Below are 24,707 nucleotides of genomic sequence, written 5' to 3'. Positions count from 1 at the left end.
TGAAAGGAGAGGAGGAAAAAAGCAAGTGGTTAGATAAGACAATAAGGTTATTTAAGAAAAAAAAAGTGTGGTTGGTCGTGGTGGATGTGTAGAGGTATAGCGCGAACGTCTAGCAACTAATTGGAAACCTTTCAACTACTTTTTATCTACTTTGCATATTAGCTAACCCTTCCATTAACTCCTAACCCTAACCTTAACCCTTAAGGGGTGGCAGGGTAGCCTAGTGGTTAGAGTGTTGGACTAGTAACCGGAAGGTTGCAAGTTCAAAACCCCCGAGCTGACAAGGTACAAATCTGTTGTTCTGCCCTTGAACAGGCAGTTAACCCACTGTTCATAAGCTGTCATTGAAAATAAGATTTTTTTTTTTAACTGACTTGTCTAGTTAAATAAAGGTAAAATTTAAACATTTAAAAAACCTTAGCCATCTAGCTAACGTTAGCATTAGCCACCTAGCTAATGTTAGCCACAACAAATTGGAATTCTTATCTAATCATTCGTATAGCAAATTTGCAACATAACGTAGGAATTGCAATTTGTAAAATATCATTCAAATTGTAATTCGTAACATCATGGACGTCCACAAATGAATACATGCCATACCAAACGTAACATATCATACTAATTTGAGTGTCCCAGATTTTTGTTTACTATGTTTTGAGAGAGAGAGAGAGAGAGAGAGAGAGAGAGAGAGAGAGAGAGAGAGAGAGAGAGAGAGAGAGAGAATACATACAGTACACAACAATTACAGGAAAAACACAAATCACAATCAGAAGTTAATTGCTTTCCCCTCTCATTCACTCTTCAAGTCATTAAACTTCAGTTCAGTTCAGTAATCGCTCCACCACACCCTCTCTGATTGCAACATGAGTGGTGTCTGCATTTGGTTTGGTCCCAGCTCTGACAGTAGTCACGCTTAGCAAACTACACTATCATCTGTCGCACATGACCTTGAATAAGCATGTACGAAAACAATGGAGTCCCTGATTGAAGATGAGTGTTCGGTCCAACAGTTGATCTGAGTTCCCACAATGCAACAGGAAGCACATATCTTAGCAGCACTTTAATTGCACTAAAATGACAACATGCAGTGAAAGGAGAGGAAATCATAGATTGGGCCAGGTCTGTAGTAGTAGAGGCAGAGAAACCGATACAGTGTCATCATGAGACAATTGCTAGTTAAGCTTGTGTTTTCTTGTGTTCATGAGCCTGCAATATAGAGATTTCTGTAATTTTGTATTGCTATATAAAATAGTTTGGTAGTGGTTGTGAAAATGTTTTGAAGTTCATCTGTAAATTAACATTATTACATGGTTATTACATGTTAATATTCAAAATTATACATGTAGATAGTATGGCAAAGTAGGTTATGGTCAGATATAAGGGTCAGAATATCCACTGGGAATCAATCCTTATCTGAATTTGTCATATTTGAACAATAGTACTAGTATGTTGTTGACACCCCATTTCTCCACTTGTGAGTTAATACCATGTAGCTAAATACCATCCAATATCAGGACATCTGCTGGACACGGAGAAAAGGCTTTCTGGACAGATGGTCCCCCTCAGTCTCACTCTCTCAAATGATTTGTTTCAATCTTGTTGGCTTGATTGTTTCAATCACTTATTCACCCACTTGAATATCATTCATATCTGAATTATTATCCGAAAGAGGAGTTACCACTATCATGACAAAGAGAACATTTTTGCTGTCTCTCAGGGAACGAAGATGTAGAACGGTGACTGTGTAAAACAAGCGCACCCAATTAAATCAGTGAGAACTGTGAGGGGCTGTGAGGGGAGATTGTAAGGGCTGTGAGGGGAGATTGTAAGGGCTGTGAGGGGAGATTGTAAGGGCTGTGAGGGGAGATGTAAGGGCTGTGAGAGGAGATGTAAGGGCTGTGCGGTGGGATGTAAGGGCTGTGAGGGGAGATCGTGAGGGGAGATGTAAGGGCTGTGAGGGGAGATTGTAAGGACTGTGAGGGGAGATTGTAGGGGCTGTGAGGGGAGATGTAAGGGCTGTGAGGTGAGATTGTAAGGGCTGTGAGGTGAGATTGTAAGGGCTGTGAGGGGACATTGTAAGGGCTGTGAGAGGAGATGTAAGGGGATATTGTAAGGGCTGTGAGGGGAGATGTTAGGGCTGTGAGAGGAGATGTAAGGGCTGTGAGGTGAGATTGTAAGGGCTGTAAGGGGAGATTGTAAGGGCAGATGTAAGGGCTGATGGAAGATTGCAAGGGCTGTGAGAGGAGATGTAAGGGCTGTGAGGGAAGATTGTAAGGGCTGTGACAGGAGATGTAAGGGCTGTGAGGTGGGATGTAAGGGCTGTGAGGGGAGATTGTGAGGGGAGATTATAAGGGCTGTGAGGTGAGATTGTAAGGGCTGTGAGGTGAGATTGTAAGGGCTGTGAGGGGACATTGTAAGGGCTGTGAGAGGAGATGTAAGGGGAGATTGTAAGGGCTGTGAGGGGAGATGTTAGGGCTGTGAGAGGAGATGTAAGGGCTGTGAGGTGAGATTGTAAGGGCTGTGAGGGGCGATTGTAAGGGCTGATGGAAGATTGCAAGGGCTGTGAGAGGAGATGTAAGGGCTGTGAGGGAAGATTGTAAGGGCTGTGACAGGAGATGTAAGGGCTGTGAGGTGGGATGTAAGGGCTGTGAGGGGAGATTGTGAGGGGAGATTATAAGGGCTTTGAGGGGAGATTGTAAGGGCTGTGAGAGGAGATGTAAGGGCTGTGAGTTGAGATTGTAAGGGCTGGGAGGGGAGATTATAAGGGCACATGTGAGGGCTGAGGGAAGATTGTAAGGGCTGTGAGAGGAGATGTAAGGGCTGTGATGGGAGATTTTAAGGGCTGTGAGAGGAGATATAAGGGCTGTGAGGAAAGATTGTAAGGGCTGTGAGGAGATGTAAGGGCTGTGAGGGGAGATTGTAAGGGCTGTGAGGGGGGATTGTAAGGGATATAGAAATACTAAAAGGTGGTTAATTAAGAAAGGGGCTGTGCTTTGTCATGGATAATGAAGGCTGGCAGCCCCTGTAGAGAGAAAAATCTTTACAGACTAAAAGGTATAGGTATGGGGGCTCAGGAGGGCTGTCTGTACGGCTGGAGAGGAGGGGTTGGATGTATGGTTGTAAGGTGGTGCTGGCTGGTGTATTGTACGGTGGTTGTTATGTACCATGTAATGTAGGTAGTTGTGGAACATGATGTGCTTTTATCCTCTAGATCTGACAGACTCTGCAGGGGACAGACAGGTGGACTTACAGCCTCTCCGAAGGGAGTGTGTGTGTGTTTGTTCAGGAACCTCCTCACTCACTCCCATGATAATTGTCATGCACGGCTGTTGTCTTCATAATTCAGAAAATCCCTGACTGCATTTAAAAAAAAGAATCGCACTAACCTTGAATTTCATACTCCTGCTATTCAAAATTCTTCTCCCTGCTGTCTTTTCTTTGTCCAGGTTTTTCCATTAGTTTGCTATATAGAATGTACAATGGTGAAAATGTACACACAAAAAAGGGCCAAACTGAAACTATGATTATAAAAGACTATATGATGGAGATTTTCAATATAATAAAATCATCTTTCAATTTAAAATCATTGTGAAAGCTTCTAGAATATACAATACTTCCCTGTGCCTTTGTCTACAATACTGACAAAATCATTTCTACAGAGTTTGGAAATAATGTACTAGTGCTTTCAGTTTCTTCATTTCATACAGCACTACTGTACCATCATACTGGCCTTGACTTGTAATCAAGGACACATAACCTCTTTCCCACACACACGCACGCACACACACAAAACACAACTGAGATGACAATTAATATACATTTGATCAGGTATGCCAGATTGAACTGAATTTGATATGTCCCAAAAAACTACAGCTCTTGTTCTGATTTCTAAAAACTACATCTCCCAATATCCCGGGTGTTCATAATCACTACAGTTTTACATGTACAGTCGGAGTCCACCATTTATTGGAATCTTGTAGGCTAAGGGGCTAAAGTGCATGATCAAGGTGACTGGCGACAGAGTCACTAACACAGTAGGCACTTAGTGACAGAAATTCTGTGAGGTTGGCTGGTAGACTGCGCATAGTGTTCAGTGTGCTATTCTCTTCTGATTGGGTGAAAGTTAGGAAGTTAAGGAAGATAGTTAAGAGTACTGCTGAGTGAATTTCTGGTGGAACTCTTTTACTTTAGCCAGTAAGATCTTCAGCTTTTCTGTGGGTGGCAGAATGGTCATCCTGGAACGAGGGAAAGAGGAAGAGAGAGAGAGAAAGGGAACTTTGAACGAAATGCAGGGCATTGGAAACTAAAGGCCATATACACTATTTTTCTGTTGCATACATTTCTACCTTGTTGGGTATAATTTCCCTTTTTGATATGCCTATCTAAGGATGTGAAAGGCTGTGGTAAAATGTTTGAGTAAACTGGGTTGTCCAGACCTGAAGTGGTAGGTGCCGTCCTTCTGTCCGAAGCCACTTCCTGGGACCAGACAGATGCCAGTCTCCTCCAACAGCTTCATACAGTAGAACATGTCTGGAGCCTGGCCAAGCGCCTGGGGGGAGAGAGAGAGAGACAAAGAGGAAAAGAGGTATTACAGTGGGATGACACATACAGTATCGGTCAAAAGTTTGGACACACCTACTCATTCAGGGGTTTTTCTTTATTTAGACTATTTTCTACATTGTAGAATAATAGTGAAGACATCAAAACTATGAAAAAACACATGGAATCATGTAGTAAACAAAAAAGTGTTAAACAATTCAAAATACAGTATATTTGAGATTTGAGATTCATCAAAGTAGCCACCATTTGCCTTGAAGACAGCTTTGCACACTCTTGGCAATCTCTCAACCAGCTTCATGAGGTAGTCACCTGGAATGTATTTCAATTAACAGGTGTGCCTTGTTAAAAGTTCATTTGTGGAATTTCTTTCCTCCTTAATGGATATGACCCATCAGTTGTGTTGTGACAAGGTAGGGGTGGTATACAGAAGATACCCCTATTTGGTAAAATACCAAGTCCATATTATGGCAAGAACAGCTCAAATAAGCAAAGAGAAACAACAATATATCATTACTTTAAGACATGAAGGTCAGTCAATCCGGAACATTTCAAGAACTTTGAAAGTTTCTTCAAGTGCAATCGCAAAACCCATCAAGCGCTATGATGAAACTGGTTCTCATGAGGACTGCCACAGGAAAGAAAGACCCAGAGTTACCTCTGCTGCAGAGGATAAGTTCATTAGAGTTACCAGCCCCAGAAATTTCAGCTCAAATAAATGCTGCCCAGAGATCAAGTAACAGACACATCTCAACATCAACTGTTCAGAGGAAACTGCAGGAATCAGGACTTCATAGTCGAATTGCTGCAAAGAAACCACTACTAAAGGACACCAATAAGAAGAAGAGACTTGCTTGAGCCAAGAAACACCAGCAATGAACATTAGACCGGTGGAAATCTGTCCTTTGGTCTGACAAGTCCAAATTGGAAATTTTTGGTTACAACCGTTGTCTCTTTGTGAGACGCAAAGTAGGTGAACGGATGATCTCCGCATGTGTGGTTCCCACCGTGAAGCATAGAGGAGTGATGGTGTGGGGGTGCTTTGCTGGTGACACTGTCTATGATGTATTTAGAATTCACAGCATTCTGTAGTGATACACCATCCCATCTGGTTTGCGCTTAGTGGGACTATCATTTGTTTTTCAACAGGACAATGACCCAACACACCTCCAGGCTGGGGCGGCAGCGTAGCCTAGTGGTTAGAGCGTTGGACTAGTAACCGGAAGGTTGCGAGTTCAAACCCCCGAGCTGACAAGGTTCTGACAAGGTTCTGCCCCTGAACAGGCAGTTAACCCACTGTTCCCAGGCCGTCATTGAAAATAAGAATATGTTCTTAACTGACTTGCCTGGTTAAATAAAGGTAAAATTAAAATAAATAAAAAATTAAGGGCTATTTGACCAAGGAGAGTGAAGATCTGGATCAGATGACCTGGCCTCCATAATCACCTGACCTCACCCCGTTTGAGATGAGTTGGACTGCAGAGTGAATGAAAAGCAGCCAACAAGTGCTCAGCATATGTGGGAACTCCTTCAAGACGGTTGGAAAAGCATTCCACGTGTAGCTGTTTGAGAGAATGCCAAGAGTGTGCAGAGCTGTCCTTAAGGCAAAGGATGACTACTTTGAAGAATCTAAAATATTACATATATGTTGATTTGTTTAACACTTGTTTGGTTGCTACATGATTCCATATGTGTTCTTTCATAGTTTTCATGTCTTCACTATTATTCTACAATGTAGAAAAGAGTACAAATAATGAAAAACCCTTGAATGAGTAGGTAGGGGTGTCCAAACTTTTGACTGGTACTGTACTGTATACAGGAAACGCATCTCACAATCAAATATATCAACTTAATTGGTGTATTTATTTCAACAGGTGATCGGACCATAAACTCCATAATTATCATTTTCTAATTTCCTGGATTAGTATTTCAGTCCTCAACACCAGAGCTGCTGTGTTGTACATCTACTGAAGAATGTGTTTGTTTCATATGATTGTGTTTTGCAACCATATGAATAATTGGGTAATTGATGTATATATAATATATATAGTGTAATTGTTGTTTATTCATGTGTATACAGGGCTAACCCCACAAAGGGGGCCCTGGTAAATTATAGTGGTATTAACTGACCTTAGCTTCTTTGATGGATTTCTCTGGCAGGCTGATGTTAGGGAATGAGTACATGGCTCCCTGAACAGGGTTACAGGTGATCCCAGGTACTGTGTTCAGAATCTGCTCTGTCAGTTTAGCCTTCTCTGCCAGGAGACTGAGGGTGGCTGTGCGCTCCTGGACATGGAGAAGAGTGTGTGTGTGTGTGTGTGTGTGTGTGTGTGTGTGTGTGTGTGTGTGTGTGTGTGTGTGTGTGTGTGTGTGTGTGTGTGTGTGTGTGTGTGTGTGTGTGTGTGTGTGCGTGCGTGCGTGCGTGCGTGCGTGCGTGCGTGCGTGCGTGCGTGCGTGCGCGTGGGTGTGTGTGGCACACATACACAATCCATGTATCAATTGTCTCAAGGCTTAAACATGCTTCTTTAACATGTCTCCTCCCCTTCATCTACACTGATTGAAGTGGATTTAACAAGTGGCATCAATAATCCTAGCTTTCACCTGGATTCACCTGGTCAGTCTATGTCAGGGAAAGAGCCAGTGTTCTTAATGTTTTGTATACTAAGTATATATTGAATGTGTGTCCCTGTCAGTGTTGACAGTCTGGTATGTCATTTAAGTCAATGTCTGCTTAATGACCATATATCATTACCTTCATGAAGGTGATGTGGGAAGGTTCTCCAGGCTGGGGAGAGTTGACCACCAGGTCCATCAGAGCCTGACCAGGGATGGGGGGACACAGTCTGACCGACACCAGCTTAGAGAGCTGGGCCTGCACCTCCGCGTCCATATTAATCACCTCCATGTAACCCCCACGGAAACCACACCTAGCAGGCAGGAGAAGAGAGAGAGAAACCAGAGACTCAGAAGGCAAGACACAACTGCACCATATCTACAGGTCTCCCTATTTCTATATTGGTTGAAGTAGTAAGGTCATATAATGGTTGATATTTCAGGTCATGTTAAAGTAATGAGAATGATCTTACTCTCCCATGTAGCACTTGGAGGTGGAGTGGAAGGACGCCAGTTCTACATTGTCAGAGTACTCTGGTCCCAACTCAAAAAGCACCTTCTTAAAGGAATGGAACTGGCAACCCTCCGCATACACATTATCCTGGTACACCTGGAGGAGAGGGACAGAGAGAGAGGGATGTCAGGGGGTAAGAGATGAATGTAGAGGTGAAATTATGTTTATGAGGAGGATGACAAAAAGGTCTGATTGGTTTACCTCATCAGCCATCAGGAAGAGTCGCTCTTTAGCAGCGAATCGGATCACGTCCTCAATACACTGTCTGCTCTGGACCTGACCTATCACAGAGTTGGAGAGGGAAAGGTTCAGAATCATATTAGTAGAACTGGGCATTTTGGCTTCTGTCCAAGTGCGATCTTTGTCCTCTGGCGCCATCTAGTGTCATGACTGGGAGGAAAACTGATATTTTGCAAGATAATTAGGAATAACTGTCACGTTCTGACCTTTATTTCCTTTGTTTTGTATTTATTTAGTAGGGTCAGGGCATGAGTTGGGTGGGCAGTCTGTTTGTTTTTCTATGTTTCGGCCTAGTATGGTTCTCAATCAGAGGCAGGTGTCATTAGTTGTCTCTGATTAAGAATCATACTTAGGTAGCCTGGGTTTCACTGTGTGTTTGTGGGTGATTGTTCCTGTCTCTGTGTTTGCACCAGATAGGACTGTTTAGGTTTTCGCACATTTATTGTTTTGTTAGTTATTTCATGTCTAGTTCCTTTATTAAAGAACATGAATAACCACCACGCTGCATTTTGGTCCGCTTCTCCTTCACCACAGGAAAACCCTTACAATAACGCAAGAACAGACACAAGAACTGTTTAGAAAGTTGCAAGTTATCTAGAAGGGTGAGTGTAACTGTTTTGGCAGAGCAAAAATACATACACTTCTAATGTTTGAACACACAAGAGAGACACCCACATCAAAGCACGTCTTCAAGACTCAAATCTCGTTCTCAGTCGCATTTCTTAATGAGGAGAATTGAAACCAAGGCTAAATCAGGAAGTTCAACCCCCCGTTAAGCTTGGCTACTTACCAGTGGGGTTACCAGGGTTGATGATGCAGAGGGCTTTGGGGTTGCAGTGCTTCCTGGCCTCCGCTAGGGAGCTCTCTAGCTCACTAAGGTCCATGCTCCAGCACTTCTCCTCGTTCAGGTAGTAGTTGACCTGTACAGCGCCCAGCTCAGCCAGGGCAGCCGAGTACAGAGGGTACTGAGGGATGGAGATCATCACCCCTGTCCTCGATGCACCCTCACCACACACCAATAGTTTCAGCATGGTCTAGGAAAGACGGGAGACGAGAAGGGAGTGAGTTGGTAAGCAAATGGTAGGTAATTCATGCAATCAATCAATCAATCAAGAATAATAGGTGATAAAGTTGCTGGGAGATAGACCGACTGATAGGTGCACCTCAAGCCTATAATCCTCAAAGCTCTCCTTACACCTTCCTCTTTATCTGCAGTGAGAATGTTACTTTAAAACACAATTATTTGATTTTGTATTGAGTTCTTACTACGATGCCGTCGCTGGCGCCGGTGGTGAGGTAGACATTGTCTGGGTCACAGGGTACACCCCCGTCCCGACGCTCGATGTAGCGAGCCACGTCCTGCCGCACACAGTCTATTCCCTGGCTGGCACTGTATGCACCTGAGAGAGAGAGAGAGAGAGAGAGAGAGAGAGAGAGAGAGAGAGAGAGAGAGAGAGAGAGAGAGAGAGAGAGAGAGAACTCAATACACTACAGTGCTCCAGGACCGGAGTTGGAGGTCATTTCATTGTTTATGTGGTCACCAAAAGGCTAACACAGGCCTATTGGCCAAAACATAATTAGATTTGAACTTACATCCTTACAATATACATTCCATCCAGTGCATGAACAACATACCCACACTACCACCTCCACAAGCCTGCAGAATGCGTTGTGCTCTGTTTTTGGCATCCTCTGGAAACATGTTTTCATTCAATAGTTCCGGATAGGAGCAGAGTGCCAAGACCTTGAGGAGGAAGGGAGGACAGAGAGTAAGGTGAGGAATAGGCAGAAGTTGATGCTGAATAATGTACACAAATCTGCATGAAACACCACATGAATCTGCATGAAAAGGTCACAATGTGTTTTTGCCTTAGACAGAACGGTTTCAAATGATAAAGGAGAATGAAAGACATCCTGTAATCAAAAAGAGAACTGAGGTATTAAATAAATGGTTTGGAACTTAGGGAATAAAAGCAGACCTGTCGGAAGAAGGTGATTGGCTGCTGGCCCATGGCATGGGCGTCACCGATGTTGGCCTTGATGACCTCAGTGAACGGCTTCTTCACTCCCTTCAGGACACAGAAACAAGACACAAAACGATGAAACGACTAGGGCAAGGAAGAAAGAGATTCGATGAAGGATTTGCTGGATCCCAGGGGTGTGCAGTGCAGAAATGCAGACCATTACGTTACCTTATTCTTTATAAACCTATAAACTCATACTTAACCATTTATAACTACTTAATTTGAGTGTGTCCCTCTATAACTAAGACATGAGTATGAGGTCACGTCCTCCTAGACTCCAGCCACGGCTCTAATCTCAGATGTCTCCACTACCTCAGGTAAAGCTAACGGTGCCCATCTACTGTAGTCATGCTATCAGGAGAACAAACAAGAGCTCTGGAAAAGGCTTGGCATTGGCGTCAGCTATATTTCTCTTTCTGTCTCACTCTCTTTCTCCCTCCCTCTCACACAGTGTCTCGTTCTTTCTCTCCCTCCCTCCTCTCCTCTCCCAACCTCTCTCTCGCTCTCTCTCTCTCTCTCAAACAATGTTAGTCGATAGCAAATGCACTAAAATAGACAACCCTTAGTAACAGCCAAACAGCTCTTTATAATTTTCTTTACCAAGTGTTTTTACTTATTCAACTCTCAAGCACAAACACAAAATCAGGTATAGTCTTATGCAAACATCAGGTATAGTCTTATGCAAACATCAGGTATAGTCTTATGCAAACATCAGGTATAGTCTTTTGCAAACATCAGGTATAGTCTTATGCAAACATCAGGTATAGTCTTTTGCAAACATCAGGTATAGTCTTTTGCAAACATCAGGTATAGTCTTTTGCAAACATCAGGTATAGTCTTTTGCAAACATCAGGTATAGTCTTTTGCAAACATCAGGTATAGTCTTTTGCAAACATCAGGTATAGTCTTTTGCAAACATCAGGTATAGTCTTATGCAAACATCAGGTATAGTCTTTTGCAAACATCAGGTATAGTCTTTTGCAAACATCAGGTACTGTATAGTCTTATGCAAACATCAGGTATAGTCTTATGCAAACATCAGGTATAGTCTTTTGCAAACATCAGGTATAGTCTTATGCAAACATCAGGTATAGTCTTTTGCAAACATCAGGTATAGTCTTTTGCAAACATCAGGTATAGTCTTATGCAAACATCAGGTATAGTCTTATGCAAACATCAGGTATAGTCTTTTGCAAACATCAGGTATAGTCTTTTGCAAACATCAGGTATAGTCTTATGCAAACATCAGGTATAGTCTTATGCAAACATCAGGTATAGTCTTTTGCAAACATCAGGTATAGTCTTATGCAAACATCAGGTATAGTCTTTTGCAAACATCAGGTATAGTCTTATGCAAACATCAGGTATAGTCTTATGCAAACATCAGGTATAGTCTTTTGCAAACATCAGGTATAGTCTTTTGCAAACATCAGGTGTAGTCTTATGCAAACATCAGGTATAGTCTTATGCAAACATCAGGTATAGTCTTTTGCAAACATCAGGTATAGTCTTATGCAAACATCAGGTATAGTCTTATGCAAACATCAGGTATAGTCTTTTGCAAACATCAGGTATAGTCTTATGCAAACATCAGGTATAGTCTTATGCAAACATCAGGTATAGTCTTTTGCCTTGTGAAGGTGTAATGTGTAAAGGGAGGCAGGGTTTGCAAATGATAAGATAAGACACACCTACCTACAAATGCATACCACGTAATGTGCGTCTACATGTGTTTGGAAGCAGGGTGGAGGGAGTCAAAACAAGACTCACCTTGAGTGTACAAAACATTAAGAACACTGTCCTAATTTTGAGTTGCACCACCTTTTGCCCTCATAACAGCCTCAATGTGTCGGGGCATGGACTCTACAAGGTGTCGAAAGCGTTCCACAGGGATGCTGGCCCATGTTGACTCCAATGCTTCCCACAGTTGTGTCAAGTTGGCTGGATGTCCTTTGGGTAGTGGATCATTCATGATACACACAGGAACTGTTGAGCGTGAAAAACCCAGCAGTGTTCACTCAAACTGGAGCACCTGGCACCTACTACCATACCCCATTTATAGGCACTTAAATCTTTTGTCTTGACTATTCACCCTCTGAAAGGTAAACATACATAATCAATGTCTCCGTTGTCTAAAGGCTTGAAAATCCTTCTTTAACCTGTCTCCTTACCTTCATCTACACTGATTTAAGTGAATTTAATTAGTGACATCAATAAGGGTTCATAGCTTTCACCTGGATTCCCCTGGTCAGTCTATATCACGGAAAGAACAGGTGTTCATAATGTTTTGTACACTCAGTGTATATTAAAGCAGAGAAAATGCTATCTGGAAAACAAAAAGAGACACACATTCCCAGGCTGCCTGAAAGCCTTGTCAAGTGTTGCATCAGCTAGACTCCAGCTGTAGAAACATACAGACGTTAAGTAGTAAAGCAGGTGTCAACTGCAGAGTTTTTAAAAAATAGACTCAAAAGAGACATGGAGAACGGTAAAAGCTGAATTTGGGGAGGTTTTTTGGGAGTGTGGTGACATTATGTCCTTATAAGCCAATAGAAACAGGGGGTAGCTGTCTGTACCATTTTCTCTGTCCTTATAGGTTAATAAAATGCAACTACTTAGCTACTTCTCTCAGAATACAGTAACGGAGAACAATATGTCAAGCAGTTGAACGTATCAAACTGGCCTTGATGGATGATGGAACTGAACTGGCCAAGAACACAGACTCCTCAGTGAGTGTCCAGATGTTTGGTATTTGACACCCTATATAACAAGATAGACAGCGGTTGGTGGCCTCAAGTGGAACTCATTCAAACTCAGTGGGAAGCAAAGCAGGCCCGCTGTTGTTCTACTCACCGGAGACTTTATCCAATCTAATTGGGCCAGCTGAACCAGCAATGACCACCAAAGTAGACAACAGATTTGTTGATGTGACGTTGTTGTACGCACACTGTTTTTTCTCTTTCTGCTTGGCTAAGAGGGGAATTAACTAATGATGAATATTTAAGTCGTCTCAGGTATCAGAACATTTTCCTGCACTTTATCTGCATCTGAAACACTGCAGTTCCTCTGAGCCCTCAAAAAAGGTTTGTATGTTAGTAAGACAACATAGAGACAGGGTGAAAAGAGGATAGAGAGAGAGCAGAGAAAGACTAAATGTATTTTGTTGAAAGTGTGTGTTCTTTCCTTACCTAGTTTAGATAAAGGCAAGCAAGTGAATGTAAGCTTTGTGCACTGTTTTCACATACAAGCCTAACACTCACCAGAACTCAGTTTAAAAAGCAGGTATTCTTAGTTACAAAAGACAAGACTAGTTTGGCCCAGCTATACTTGGAAGAGTCTACAGATTACACCTGATACAGCACATGGTTTGTATGTTAGTTGGATATTTGGATGTCCCCATACATAACGAAACAGAAACATTGTTTCTATTTCTAGGTGCTCAGTATGACATAACGATGTAATAACTTATTGGGAAACCCCTGAGGTAGGCTACTGAATGACCATCCTGCCCCAAAGCCAGGTAGGCTACTGAATGACCATCCTGCCCCAAAGCCAGGTAGGCTACTGAATGACCATCCTGCCCCAAAGCCAGGTAGGCTACTGAATGACCATCCTGCACCAAAGCTAGGTAGGTTCCTGAATGACCAACCTGCCCCAAAGCCAGGTAGGCTCCTGAATGACCATCCTGCCCCAAAGCCAGGTAGGCTACTGAATGACCATCCTGCCCCAAAGCCAGGTAGGCTACTGAATGACCAACCTGCCCCAAAGCCAGGTAGGCTACTGAATGACCATCCTGCCCCAAAGCCAGGTAGGTTACTGAATGACCAACCTGCCCCAAAGCCAGGTAGGCTACTGAATGACCATCCTGCCCCAAAGCCAGGTAGGCTACTGAATGACCAACCTGCCCCAAAGCCAGGTAGACTCCTGAATGACCAACCTGCCCCAAAGCCAGGTCCTGAATGACCAACCTGCCCCAAAGCCAGGTAGGCTCCTGAATGACCAACCTGCCCCAAAGCCAGGTAGACTCCTGAATGACCAACCTGCCCCAAAGCCAGGTCCTGAATGACCAACCTGCCCCAAACCCAGGTAGGCTCCTGAATGACCAACCTGCCCCAAAGCCAGGTAGGCTCCTGAATGACCAACCTGCCCCAAAGCCAGGTAGTCTTCTGAAGGACCAACCTGCCCCAAAGCCAGGTAGGCTCCTGAATGACCAACCTGCCCCAAAGCCATGTAGGCTCCTGAATGACCAACCTGCCCTAAAGCCAGGTAGGTTCCTGAATGACCAACCTGCCCCAAAGCCAGGTAGGCTCCTGAATTACCAACCTGCCCCAAAGCCAGGTAGACTCCTGAATGACTAACCTGCCCCAAAGCCAGGTAGGCTCCTGAATGACCAACCTGCCCCAAAGCCAGGTAGACTCCTGAATGACCAACCTACCCCAAAGCCAGGTAGGCTCCTGAATGACCAACCTGCTCCAAAGCCAGGTCGACTCCTGAATGACCAGCCTGCCCCAAAGACAGGTAGGTTCCTGAATGACCAACCTGCCCCAAAGCCAGGTAGGGTCCTGAATGACCAACCTGCCCCAAAGCCAGGTAGGCTCCTGAATGACCAACCTGCCCCAAAGCCAGGTAGGGTCCTGAATGACCAACCTGCCCCAAAGCCAGGTTGCCTGGTTGCCTGGGGTGATTGAGGATGAGTCAGAACAAATAAAAGAGAAAATCCATGAAGATTACATTTTGCATTTTGGTAAAGCCATTGGGCCGTCTGGCAAAGGTCACCATAGACCATATGGCAGTCCCTCCACCCCCCTACGCAGATAGAGAGTGTACCTCTCTCTCTCACAAACACAGAGACACTTCAATCTTTTTCCTAGAAATAGCACTCAGATTGGGCCACTTTGCACACTACACTGGAATCAGTAAACTATCTCCGGGTTTCCATGCCAACCCCTGAAAGCAAGAGGGGATGGGGTAGGTAAGGATTACACATGGGGTAGGTAAGGATTACGCATGGGGTATTATCGGATCTTTATGGAGCAAGTGAAACAGTATAGCTTCCGTCCCTCTCCTCGCCCCTACCTGTGCTTGAACCAGGGACCCTCTGCACACATCGACAACAGCCACCCTCCGAAGCATCGTTACCCATCGCTCCACAAAAGCCGCGGCCCTTGCAGAGCAAGGGGAACAACTACTTCAAGATCTCAGATCGAGTGATGTCACCGATTGAAACGCTATTAGCGCGCATCCCGCTAACTTGCTAGCCATTTCACATCAGTTACAGAAGTAGATTACCGACCGAGGGGCCCCCATTGATTTTGTGTGTCATTCTCAATCAGATATCATATTAAAACCATTTCTCATATTAAAAAGGCTAACATGTCTCTCCACCCTATGGCAGAAGTTGTAGAATTGCAGGAACATTTCTGTAAAACATTTTACTAAGGGCCCCCAAAAGGCTGAGGCCGGCTCCGACTGCATGTGTGGGTATGGATGTGGGTACACAGACCCATGAGCAACTAAAGCCCCTCATGATGAGTTCAGATTTGTTTGTGGCTACCACCCCCCATCAGTGTTTCCCATCTCTGGTCTAGATCATTCACCCATTTCACATAACAAATGTCACAGGACTGCAGGGGGGCTATACGAGTGATGAGTTATTGCTTTTAAAGGAGACAGTGGTATTGGTCTGGGGTAAAGTGAGGATTTGACCTCTGACCTCTGATGATAGATGACATACTGTACAACATTGTGAGGTCAGACGTTTAAATAGAGCTGATGTAAAAACAGACCACAGACTGAACTGAATCTCTCAGTTTTCTGTTTGACTTGTGGACTTTGACCTGAATCTTTCTCAGCTCAGAGAATAACTCTGATACTGTATAACAGAGAACAAACAGTGACAAGGGCGAGAGAGACACAGAGGGAGAGAGAGACACAGAGGTAGAGGGCGAGGGAGAGAGAGACACAGAGACGGAGGGTGAGGGAGAGACACAGAGACAGAGGGCGAGGGAGAGAGAGACACAGAGGTAGAGGGCGAGGGAGAGAGAGACACAGAGACAGAGGGAGAGAGAGACACAGAGACAGATGTGAGGGAGAGACACAGAGACAGAGGGCGAGGGAGAGAGAGACACAGAGACAGAGGGCGAGGGAGAGAGAGACAGAGACACAGGGCGAGGGAGAGAGAGACACAGAGACAGAGGGTGAAGGAGATAGACACAGAGGGTGAGGGAGAGAAAGACACAGAGACAGAGGGTGAGGGAGAGACACAGAGACAGAGGGTGAAGGAGAGAGAGACACAGAGACAGAGGGTGAAGGAGAGAGAGACACAGAGACAGAGGGTGAAGGAGGGAGAGACAGAGACAGAGGGTGAAGGAGGGAGAGACACAGAGACAGAGGGTGAAGGAGGGAGAGACACAGAGACAGAGGGTGTGGGAGAGAGAGACATGGAGGGTGAGGGAGAGAGAGACACAGAGACAGAGGGAGAGAGACACAGAGACAGAGGGAGAGAGAGAGAGACAGAGGGAGAGAGAGACAGAGTTTGAGGGAGAGAGAGAGAGACAAAGGGTGAGGGAGAGAGAGAGACACAGAGACAGAGGGTGAGGGAGAGAGAGACACAGAGACAGAGGGAGATGGACACAGAGACAGAGGGAGAGAGAGAGAGAGACAGAGGGAGAGAGAGACAGCGTTTGAGGGAGAGAGAGAGAGAGAGAGAGACAAAGGGTGAGGGAGAGAGAGAGACAGAGACAGAGGGTGAGGGAGAGAGAGACAGAATTTGAGGGAGAGAGAGAGGCAAAGGGTGAGGGAGAGAGAGAGAGACAGAGGGTGAGGGAGAGAGAGAGAGAGAGAGAGAGACAGACAGAGGGTGAGAGAGACACAGAGACAGAGGGTGAGAGAGACAGAGACAGAGGGAGAGAGAGACAGAGTTTGAGGGAGAGAGAGAGAGAGACAACGGGTGAGGGAGAGAGAGAGACAGAGACAGAGGGTGAGGGAGAGAGAGACAGAGACAGAGGGAGAGAGAGACAGAGTTTGAGGGAGAGAGAGAGAGAGATAGGCAAAGGGTGAAGGAGAGAGAGAGAGAGGGTGAGGGAGATACAGAGACAGAGGTGAGAGTCAATCTGCCTGCCTTCAAAATCAACAGATGACCAACAGAAGGCTCAACAAACCTGAAAAAATGTCAACTAACCTTCAAGGTAGTGGACTTTGGCAGGAGGATGACACACTGGGTGTGTGAGCAAATGCACCCAAAAAGTCAAGATTTTTATGAACAGTTAGGCTGGAGGGCAAAGGGAAGTGCAAGCACATGACAAGAGTTGCTAAAGTCACTGTAAAGCAGTTATTGCACAACTAGTACAAGGCTACACACAAATGGGATTCACAAGATCAAAATGTGATTTATCCAAGTGAAATGGAAAGAGAAAGGGAAAGGGGGATACCTAGTCAGTTGTACAACTGAATGCATTCAACTGAAATGTGTTTACTGCAGTTAACCTAACACCTCTGAATCAGAGAGGTGCGGGGTAGAGGTTGACCGATTAATCGGAATGGCCGATTAATTAGGCCCGATTTCAAGTTTTCATAACAATCGGAAATCGGTATTTTTGGACACTGATTTGGCCGATTTTTTTATTTTTTATTTTTTTATTACACCTTTAGTTCATCTTTATTTAACTAGGCAAGTCAGTTAAGAACACATTCTTATTTTCAATGACGGCCTAGGAACGGTGGGTTAACTGCCTCGTTCAGGGGCAGAACGACAGACTTTCTTAAAATCAATACACAGAAGTATATATTTTTAAACCTGCATATTTAGCTAAAAGAAATCCAGGTTAGCAGGCAATGTTAACCAGGTGAAATTGTGTCACTTCTCTTGCGTTCATTGCACGCAGTCAGTGTATATGCAACAGTTTGAGGCACCTAATTTGCCAGAATTTTACATATTTATGACATAACATTGAAGGTTGTGCAATGTAACAGGAATATTTAGACGTATGGATGCCACCCGTTAGAAAAAATACAGAACGGTTCCGTTTTTCACTGAAAGAATAAACGTCTTGTTTTCGAGATGATAGTTTCTGGATTCAACCATATCAATGACCTAAAACTCGTATTTCTGTGTGTTATGTTATAATTAAGTCTATGATTTTATAGAGCAGTCTGACTGACTGAACAATGGTAGGCAGCAGCAGGCTCATAAGCATTCATTCAAACAGCACTTTGCCAGCAGCTTTACCAACAGCGTTTGCCAGCAGCTGTTTATGACTTCAAGCCTATCAACTCCCGAGATTAGGCTGGTGTAACCGATGTGAAATGGCTAGCTAGTTAGCGGGGTGTGCGCTAATAACATTTCAAACGTCACTCGCTCTGAGACTTGGAGTGGTTGTTTCCCTTGCTCTGCATGTCGTTGTGTTCCTGGTTCGAGCCCAGGTAGGAGCGAGGAGAGGGACGGAAGCTATACTGTTACACTGGCAATACTAAAGTGCCTATAAGAAAATCCAATAGTCAAAGGTTAATGAAATACAAATGGTATAGAGGGAAATAGTCCTATAATTCCTATAATAACTACAACCTAAAACTTCTTACCTGGGAATATTGAAGACTCATGTTAAAAGGAACCAGCAGCTTTCATATGTTCTCATGTTCTGAGCAAGGAACTTAAATGTTAGCTTTCTTACATGGCACATATTGCACTTTTACTTTCTTCTCCAACACTTTGTTTTTGCATTATTTAAACCAAATTGAATAATAATAATAATAATATATGCCATTTAGCAGACGCTTTTATCCAAAGCGACTTACAGTCATGTGTGCATACATTCTACGTATGGGTGGTCCCAGGAATCGAACCCACTACCCTGGCGTTTCAAGTGCCATGCTCTACCAACTGAGCTACAGAAGGACCATATTGAACATGTTTCATTATTTATTTGAGGCTAAATTTATTTTATTGATGTATTATATTAAGTTAAAATAAGTGTTCATTCAGTATTGTTGTAATTGTCATTATTACAAATAAATAAAAAATGTAATCGTCCGATTAATCGGTATCGGGTTTTTTTTGTCCTCCAATAATCGGTATCGGTGTTGAAAAATCATATTCGGTCGACCTCTAGTGCGGGGGGCTGCCATAATCGTCCACCTCTTCGGCACCCAGGGAACAGTGGGTTAACTGCCTTGCTCAGGGCAGAATGACAGATTTTTACCTGTGAGTAATTATTGAGCTTCCGGTCTCAGTGAAAGAAAAGGTACTCAACAGGAATTCTAATCAAATCAAATTTTATTTATCACGTGCTGAATACAACAGGTGTAAACCTTAGCGTGAAATGTATACTTACAAACTCTTATTTTCTTAAAACTACATTGTTGGTTAAGAAAATATTTACTAAATAAACTAAAGTAAAAGAATGAATACAATAAAATGACAATAACAAGGCTATATACAGGGGGTACTGGTACCGTGTCAATGTGCGGGGGCACTGGTTAGTCGAGGTAATTGAGGTAACATGTACATGTAGGTAGGGGTAAAAGTGACTAGGCAATCAGGATATATAATAAACAAAGTAGCAGCAGCATATGTGAAGAGTGTGAAAGTGTGTCCACAGTATGTGTGAGTGTGTGTGAATCCAGCCACCCAAGTCATAGACTGCTCTCTCTGTTACCACACGGCAAGCGGTACCGGAGTGCCAAGTCGACAGTTAAATTACATTTCCTGCAATTCTGTACATTTTGACATTGCTTATAACATATGCAATGACATAACATGTTCATATGCTATCTGGGGGCCCCCTGACCTCCAGTGGGCACCCAACCAATATATATATAGTAACTAACTTTATGTCCTGAATACAAAGCGCAACCTAAAACACAAGGCCAAGTTTACACTGGAGTTACTAACCAAGATGACATTGAATGTTCCTGAGTGACCTAGTTACAGTTTTGACATAAATCGGCTTGGAAATCTATGGCAAGACTTGAAAATGGCTGTCTAGCAATTAACAATAACCAACATTTACATTTACATTTAAGTCATTTAGCAGACGCTCTTATCCAGAGCGACTTACAAATTGGTGCATTGAAGAATTTTGAAAATAAGAATGCGCAAATATTGTACAATCCAGGTGTGCAAAGCTCTTAGAGACTTACCCAGAAAGGCTCACAGCTGTTATCGCTGCCAAAGGTGATTCTAACATGTATTGACTCAGGGAGGTTAATACTTATGTCATGAATAATATTAATTAATAATATATGCCATTTAGCAGACGCTTTTATCCAAAGCGACTTACGAAGATATATTTGTGTTTTATTTTTCATAATTTCTTTACAAATATTAGAATTGTTCTTCCACTTTCAAATTACAGTGTATTTTGTGTAGATCATTGACAAAAAAATGACAATTAAATCCATTTTAATCTCACATTTTAACACAACACAACATGGAAAAACTCTAGGGGTGTGAATACTTTCTGAAGAACTGTATATATTGTGGAAATTTTGCCTATGGATCAAATGTTGTCATAACAGATCTGTGGCAAAGCAGTGATGGCAAACGAGCTTGGTACAGGGATATACAGTATCAGTCAAAAGTTTGGACACACCTACTCATTCAAGGGTATTTCTTTATTTGTACTATTTTTTACATTGTAGAATAATAGTGAGTGAAGACATCAAAACTATGAAATAACAATATCATGTAGTAACCCTCTGTCTCATGTAGTAACCATTTTATATTTGAGATTCTTCAAAGTAACCACCACATTTGCCTTGATGACAGCTTTGCACACTCTTGGCATTCTCTCAACCAGCTATATGAGGAAGGCTCTTCCAACAGTCTTGAAGGAGTTCCCACATATGCTGAGCACTTGATGGCTGCTTTTTCTTCACTCTGCAGTCCAACTCATCCCAAACCATCTCAATTGGGTTGAGGTCAGGTGATTGTGGTCAGGTGATGCAGGACCATCACTCTCCTTATTGGTCAAATAGCCCTTACCGTGGCGGAGATCTTTGTGGGCTATACTCGGCCTTGTCTCAGGATGGTAAGTTGGTGGTTGAAGATATCCCTCTAGTGGTGTGGGGGCTGTGCTTTGGCAAAGTGGGTGGGGTTATATCCTTCCTGTTTGGCCCTGTCCGGGGGTATCATAGGATGGGGCCACAGTGTCTCCTGACCCCTCCTGTCTCAGCCTCCAGTATTTATGCTGCAGTAGTTTGTTTGAGGGCTAGGGTCAGTTTGTTATACCTGGAGTACTTCTCCTGTCTTATAATTCTCTCTTACTTTCTCTCTCTCGGAGGACCTGAGCCCTAGGACCATGCCTCAGGACTACCTGACATGATGACTCCTTGCTGTCCCCAGTCCACCTGGCCGTGCTGCTGCTCCAGTTTCAACTGTTCTGCTTGCGGCAAAGCACCCCCACATCATCACACCTCCTACTCCATGCTTCACGGTGGGAATCATCGGTGGGAATCATACATTTCATGGTGGGAATCATCCGATTACCTACTCTGTGTGGTTGGAAACAAAAATCTCTAATTTGGACTCGTTAGACCAAAGGACAGATTTCCACCGGTCTAATGTTCATTGGTCATGTTTCGTGGCCCAAGCAAGTCTCTTCTTCTTATTGGTGTCCATTAGTAGTGTTTTTTTGCAGCAATTCAACCATGAAGGCCTGATTCACGCAGTCTCCTCTGAAGAGTTGATGTTGAGATGTGTTGATGTTGAGACTTAAACTTTGTGAAGGATTTTATTTGGGCTGCAATTTCTGAGGTGCAGTTAACTCTAATGAATGTATCCTCTACAGCAGAGGTAACTCTGGTCTTTCTTTCCTGTGGTGGTCCTCATGAGAGCCAGTTTCATCATAGCACTTGATGGTTTTCTGACTGCACTTGAAGAAACTTTCAAAGTTATAGAAATGTTCTAAATTGACTGAGATTCATGTCTTAATGTAATGATAGACTGTTGTTTCCCATTGCTTATTTGAGCTGTTATTTCCATAATATGGACTTGATCTGTTACCAAATAGGGCTATCTTCTGTATACCACCCCTACCTTGTCACAACACAACTGATGGGTCATATCCACAAATTAACACTTTTCTTGTTACTACATGATTCCATATGTGTTATTTCATAGTTTTGATGTCTTCACTATTATTCTACAATGTAGACAATCGTAAAAATAAAGAAAAACCATGGAATAATTAGGTGTGTCCAAACTTTTTACAGGTACTGGACATAATTTGTACATGCAAATCTGCTTGGAATCAGCGTTTGATTATTTAAATAATCAGTCTCAATTTAACTTCAGAGTTGCTTGTTTCTTTCTTATGGCATTTACAGGGATCAAATCGTCTCGTCAACTATATTACGCAAGTTTAACAAGCTTGTCACTCTGCTACAGTTGCAATTTCAGAAAAGCAGAGCCAGTGAGTCTGGTGCAGTGAGTCTAGGTGAAATACTGACAAAGCATGGGACAGTGTCAGAAATTGCTTTCCCACTTTGAAAACTGCAATATATTTCGAACTGAGAGAAACTAATCATTTGCGTGTAGGGTAGTCTAAATCACAATACGATTGAATTAATAACGTTTATTTTAAGCATACCTCTCTCAGCTCTTTCTCGATCTGCATGGCGCGCTGTACAATGGGTCCGCGCACCGCATACTCGACGTTCTTCACCGTGGGGTTCATGGTGTCGATGGTCAACACCTTGTCCCGGGAGAACACTCCATTCTCGGTCATTTTCTCTTGGGCAAGTCCACGCCGCCGTTCGCTGACTCCTGAAAGTGCTATACTCTGGGGGAGGGAAGGTGACAGCTGAGAGGGAATCAGCATTGAGCGGACCCCAGAGACGAGGTACCCCGCGGGGTCTTGCGCCCCGCCGCGGAAAAACCATACATTTCCACCTTTCAAAACGCTCACGCTTCTGGATGGTAAAATTTGTCCTATGCGCCAAGCAGACATGTTACAATATTCTATCTCTTTAGCTGTGGAGTGCTGCGATCCCTCTACGCTCAATGAATGCACACACACAGACAACTGTTTGTTGTGCAGTTGGCTAAAAAAATGTTGTTTTTTTTAAAAGTCAACCAGTGCTTTGAACCTTGCAATTACGATAGAATGAAGTGAGATTTTTTTAATTCAGGGGAAGTGATAGAATATCTGTTTCCCCACCCGTTATTCACAGGTTGGTACACTCTTTTCTCTTCTGCACACCGCACACATTGTAACATTACACCCCCATTACACCCCTTTTGTGAGTTGAATCCAACCTGCATCCCAATTTGCCTACGCACGGATAAATTGTCAGTCAGGGTCGGATCTCCGGTTACCGAGACGACAGACACAATCGATAAGCCAATGCGAGGAGACCGGGCGCAGCTTCAAACCTGCTCCCTTTCCATGGAACTCCCTCTCTTTCGTTTGTTAACACACACCCGGCAGCGCACTCTAGACTACTGGGAGGAGACTGCTGACCTGGCCATTCTGCAGACATTTTGCGCAACTCCTAATTGAACTCAAGCCGTTCTCCCACTGCTTGTAGCAGCAGCATATTTACACGAAATGTGCACTGTGCTCAACTGGTTTGCTCAACTGGTGAAGTTTTAAGGGCCCTTCACACCAGGCTAGTTTTAGTGTGAATGACTGAGGTAGATGTTGATTTATTTATAGCTGACAGTTCTTTAACATAAATGCTAAATTCAAATGATACAGCATTCCTAAATAACCTCTCATATAGACTACTTTCAGTAGGCCTTACCCCTAGTGCAATTTTCCTAATTACATCATTGGGTTGATGAGCATGGTGACAGTGGATAGGAAACCATCTTCCTCATACTTAATCTCCTGAACTATGTGGTCATCATTGTATCAGCGATGCTTGAAAGTGTTGCAGCCAAAGTAAACAGTTATGACATATCATCAACTATTGTGTGAAAGTAGGGCCAGATGTTCCAACTATTTGACCCTGACTTGATTTTGGCACACCTGAGAAACAGGGTAGGGGCGGCAGGGTTGCCTAGTGGTTAGAGCATTGGACTAGTAACCGAAAGGTTACAAGTTCAAATCCCCGAGCTGACAAGGTACAAATCTGTCGTTCTGCCCCTGAACAGGCAGTTAACCCACTGTTCCCAGGCCGTCATTGAAAATAAGAATTTGTTCTTAACTAACATGCCTAGTAAAAAAATAAAAAAAGATCCAGTTTGATTGAGCTGCACATTCATTTTAGATTCCTACACCAAACCGTTTACGTAATCTAAAACCTCTTCCACATCGTCTCAGACTCCCATTGATACTTTCAACATCATCCATAGGAAGTCTAAAAATAGTCAATAACCCAAAATGGCTATGGTTTTCCATGCAAAAACAGGTACCCATGGAAAAGATGTCTCTTGTGCTGTGTTTTTAGATGTTGATGTTGCAATTCAGGACACTACAGCATATAAAAGCTATTCAGTTTTTATTTACTTCCAACATTCATCAATATTTTCTCTGTGGTCAGGCATCTGGTGACACCACAGTTTAGTCAATATTTCAGTTCCTTTTAAAAATGTCCACACAAATCCTGGTCCTGGTTTCTCACCATGGTCAACAACAAGTTGTTTTCTTTTACCAGTAGGGGGCAACCTTAGCCATGTTATAAGTATTTATCACTATTGCACACAAATAAATAACACAGACAACTCAAAAGTAGATTACATTCATCCACATAGATGTATAAGCACAGTGAAAATAACCCATAATCTCTATCAGCAGTAACTCAATAGAAACAGGAGT

At 43.3% G+C, this 24,707-nt stretch overlaps 1 protein-coding gene across 4 annotated transcripts; it reads right to left on the bottom strand.

Annotated features, from left to right (window-relative positions):
• Nucleotides 1–662: 662 nt before the first annotated feature.
• LOC118374493 (alanine aminotransferase 2-like) lies at nucleotides 663–23,357 on the bottom strand. Of its 4 annotated transcripts, none has more exons than XM_035760921.2 (11): nucleotides 22,536–23,357; nucleotides 9,904–9,993; nucleotides 9,560–9,668; nucleotides 9,191–9,324; nucleotides 8,715–8,958; nucleotides 7,886–7,965; nucleotides 7,644–7,780; nucleotides 7,310–7,484; nucleotides 6,688–6,843; nucleotides 4,437–4,549; nucleotides 663–4,235 (listed from the first exon to the last, which is right to left on the bottom strand). In XM_035760921.2, exons 1-11 carry the CDS (start codon nucleotides 22,893–22,895, stop codon nucleotides 4,145–4,147), a joined length of 1,689 nt encoding a protein of 562 aa, XP_035616814.1. In that variant the 5' UTR covers nucleotides 22,896–23,357; the 3' UTR covers nucleotides 663–4,144. The 4 variants fall into 4 exon arrangements, with proteins under 4 accessions (XP_035616814.1, XP_035616816.1, XP_035616817.1 ...); XM_035760923.2 differs by lacking the exon at nucleotides 22,536–23,357 and adding an exon at nucleotides 20,086–20,115; XM_035760924.2 differs by lacking the exon at nucleotides 22,536–23,357 and adding an exon at nucleotides 17,129–17,170.
• Between the last annotated feature and the right edge of the window lie 1,350 nt (nucleotides 23,358–24,707).

This window comes from Oncorhynchus keta, chromosome 23 (genome assembly GCF_023373465.1).
Source record: "Oncorhynchus keta strain PuntledgeMale-10-30-2019 chromosome 23, Oket_V2, whole genome shotgun sequence".
NCBI lineage: Eukaryota > Metazoa > Chordata > Actinopteri > Salmoniformes > Salmonidae > Oncorhynchus > Oncorhynchus keta.
The sequence above is the reverse complement of the archived record's forward strand: the minus strand, read 5'-3'. Positions and strand labels throughout refer to the sequence as shown.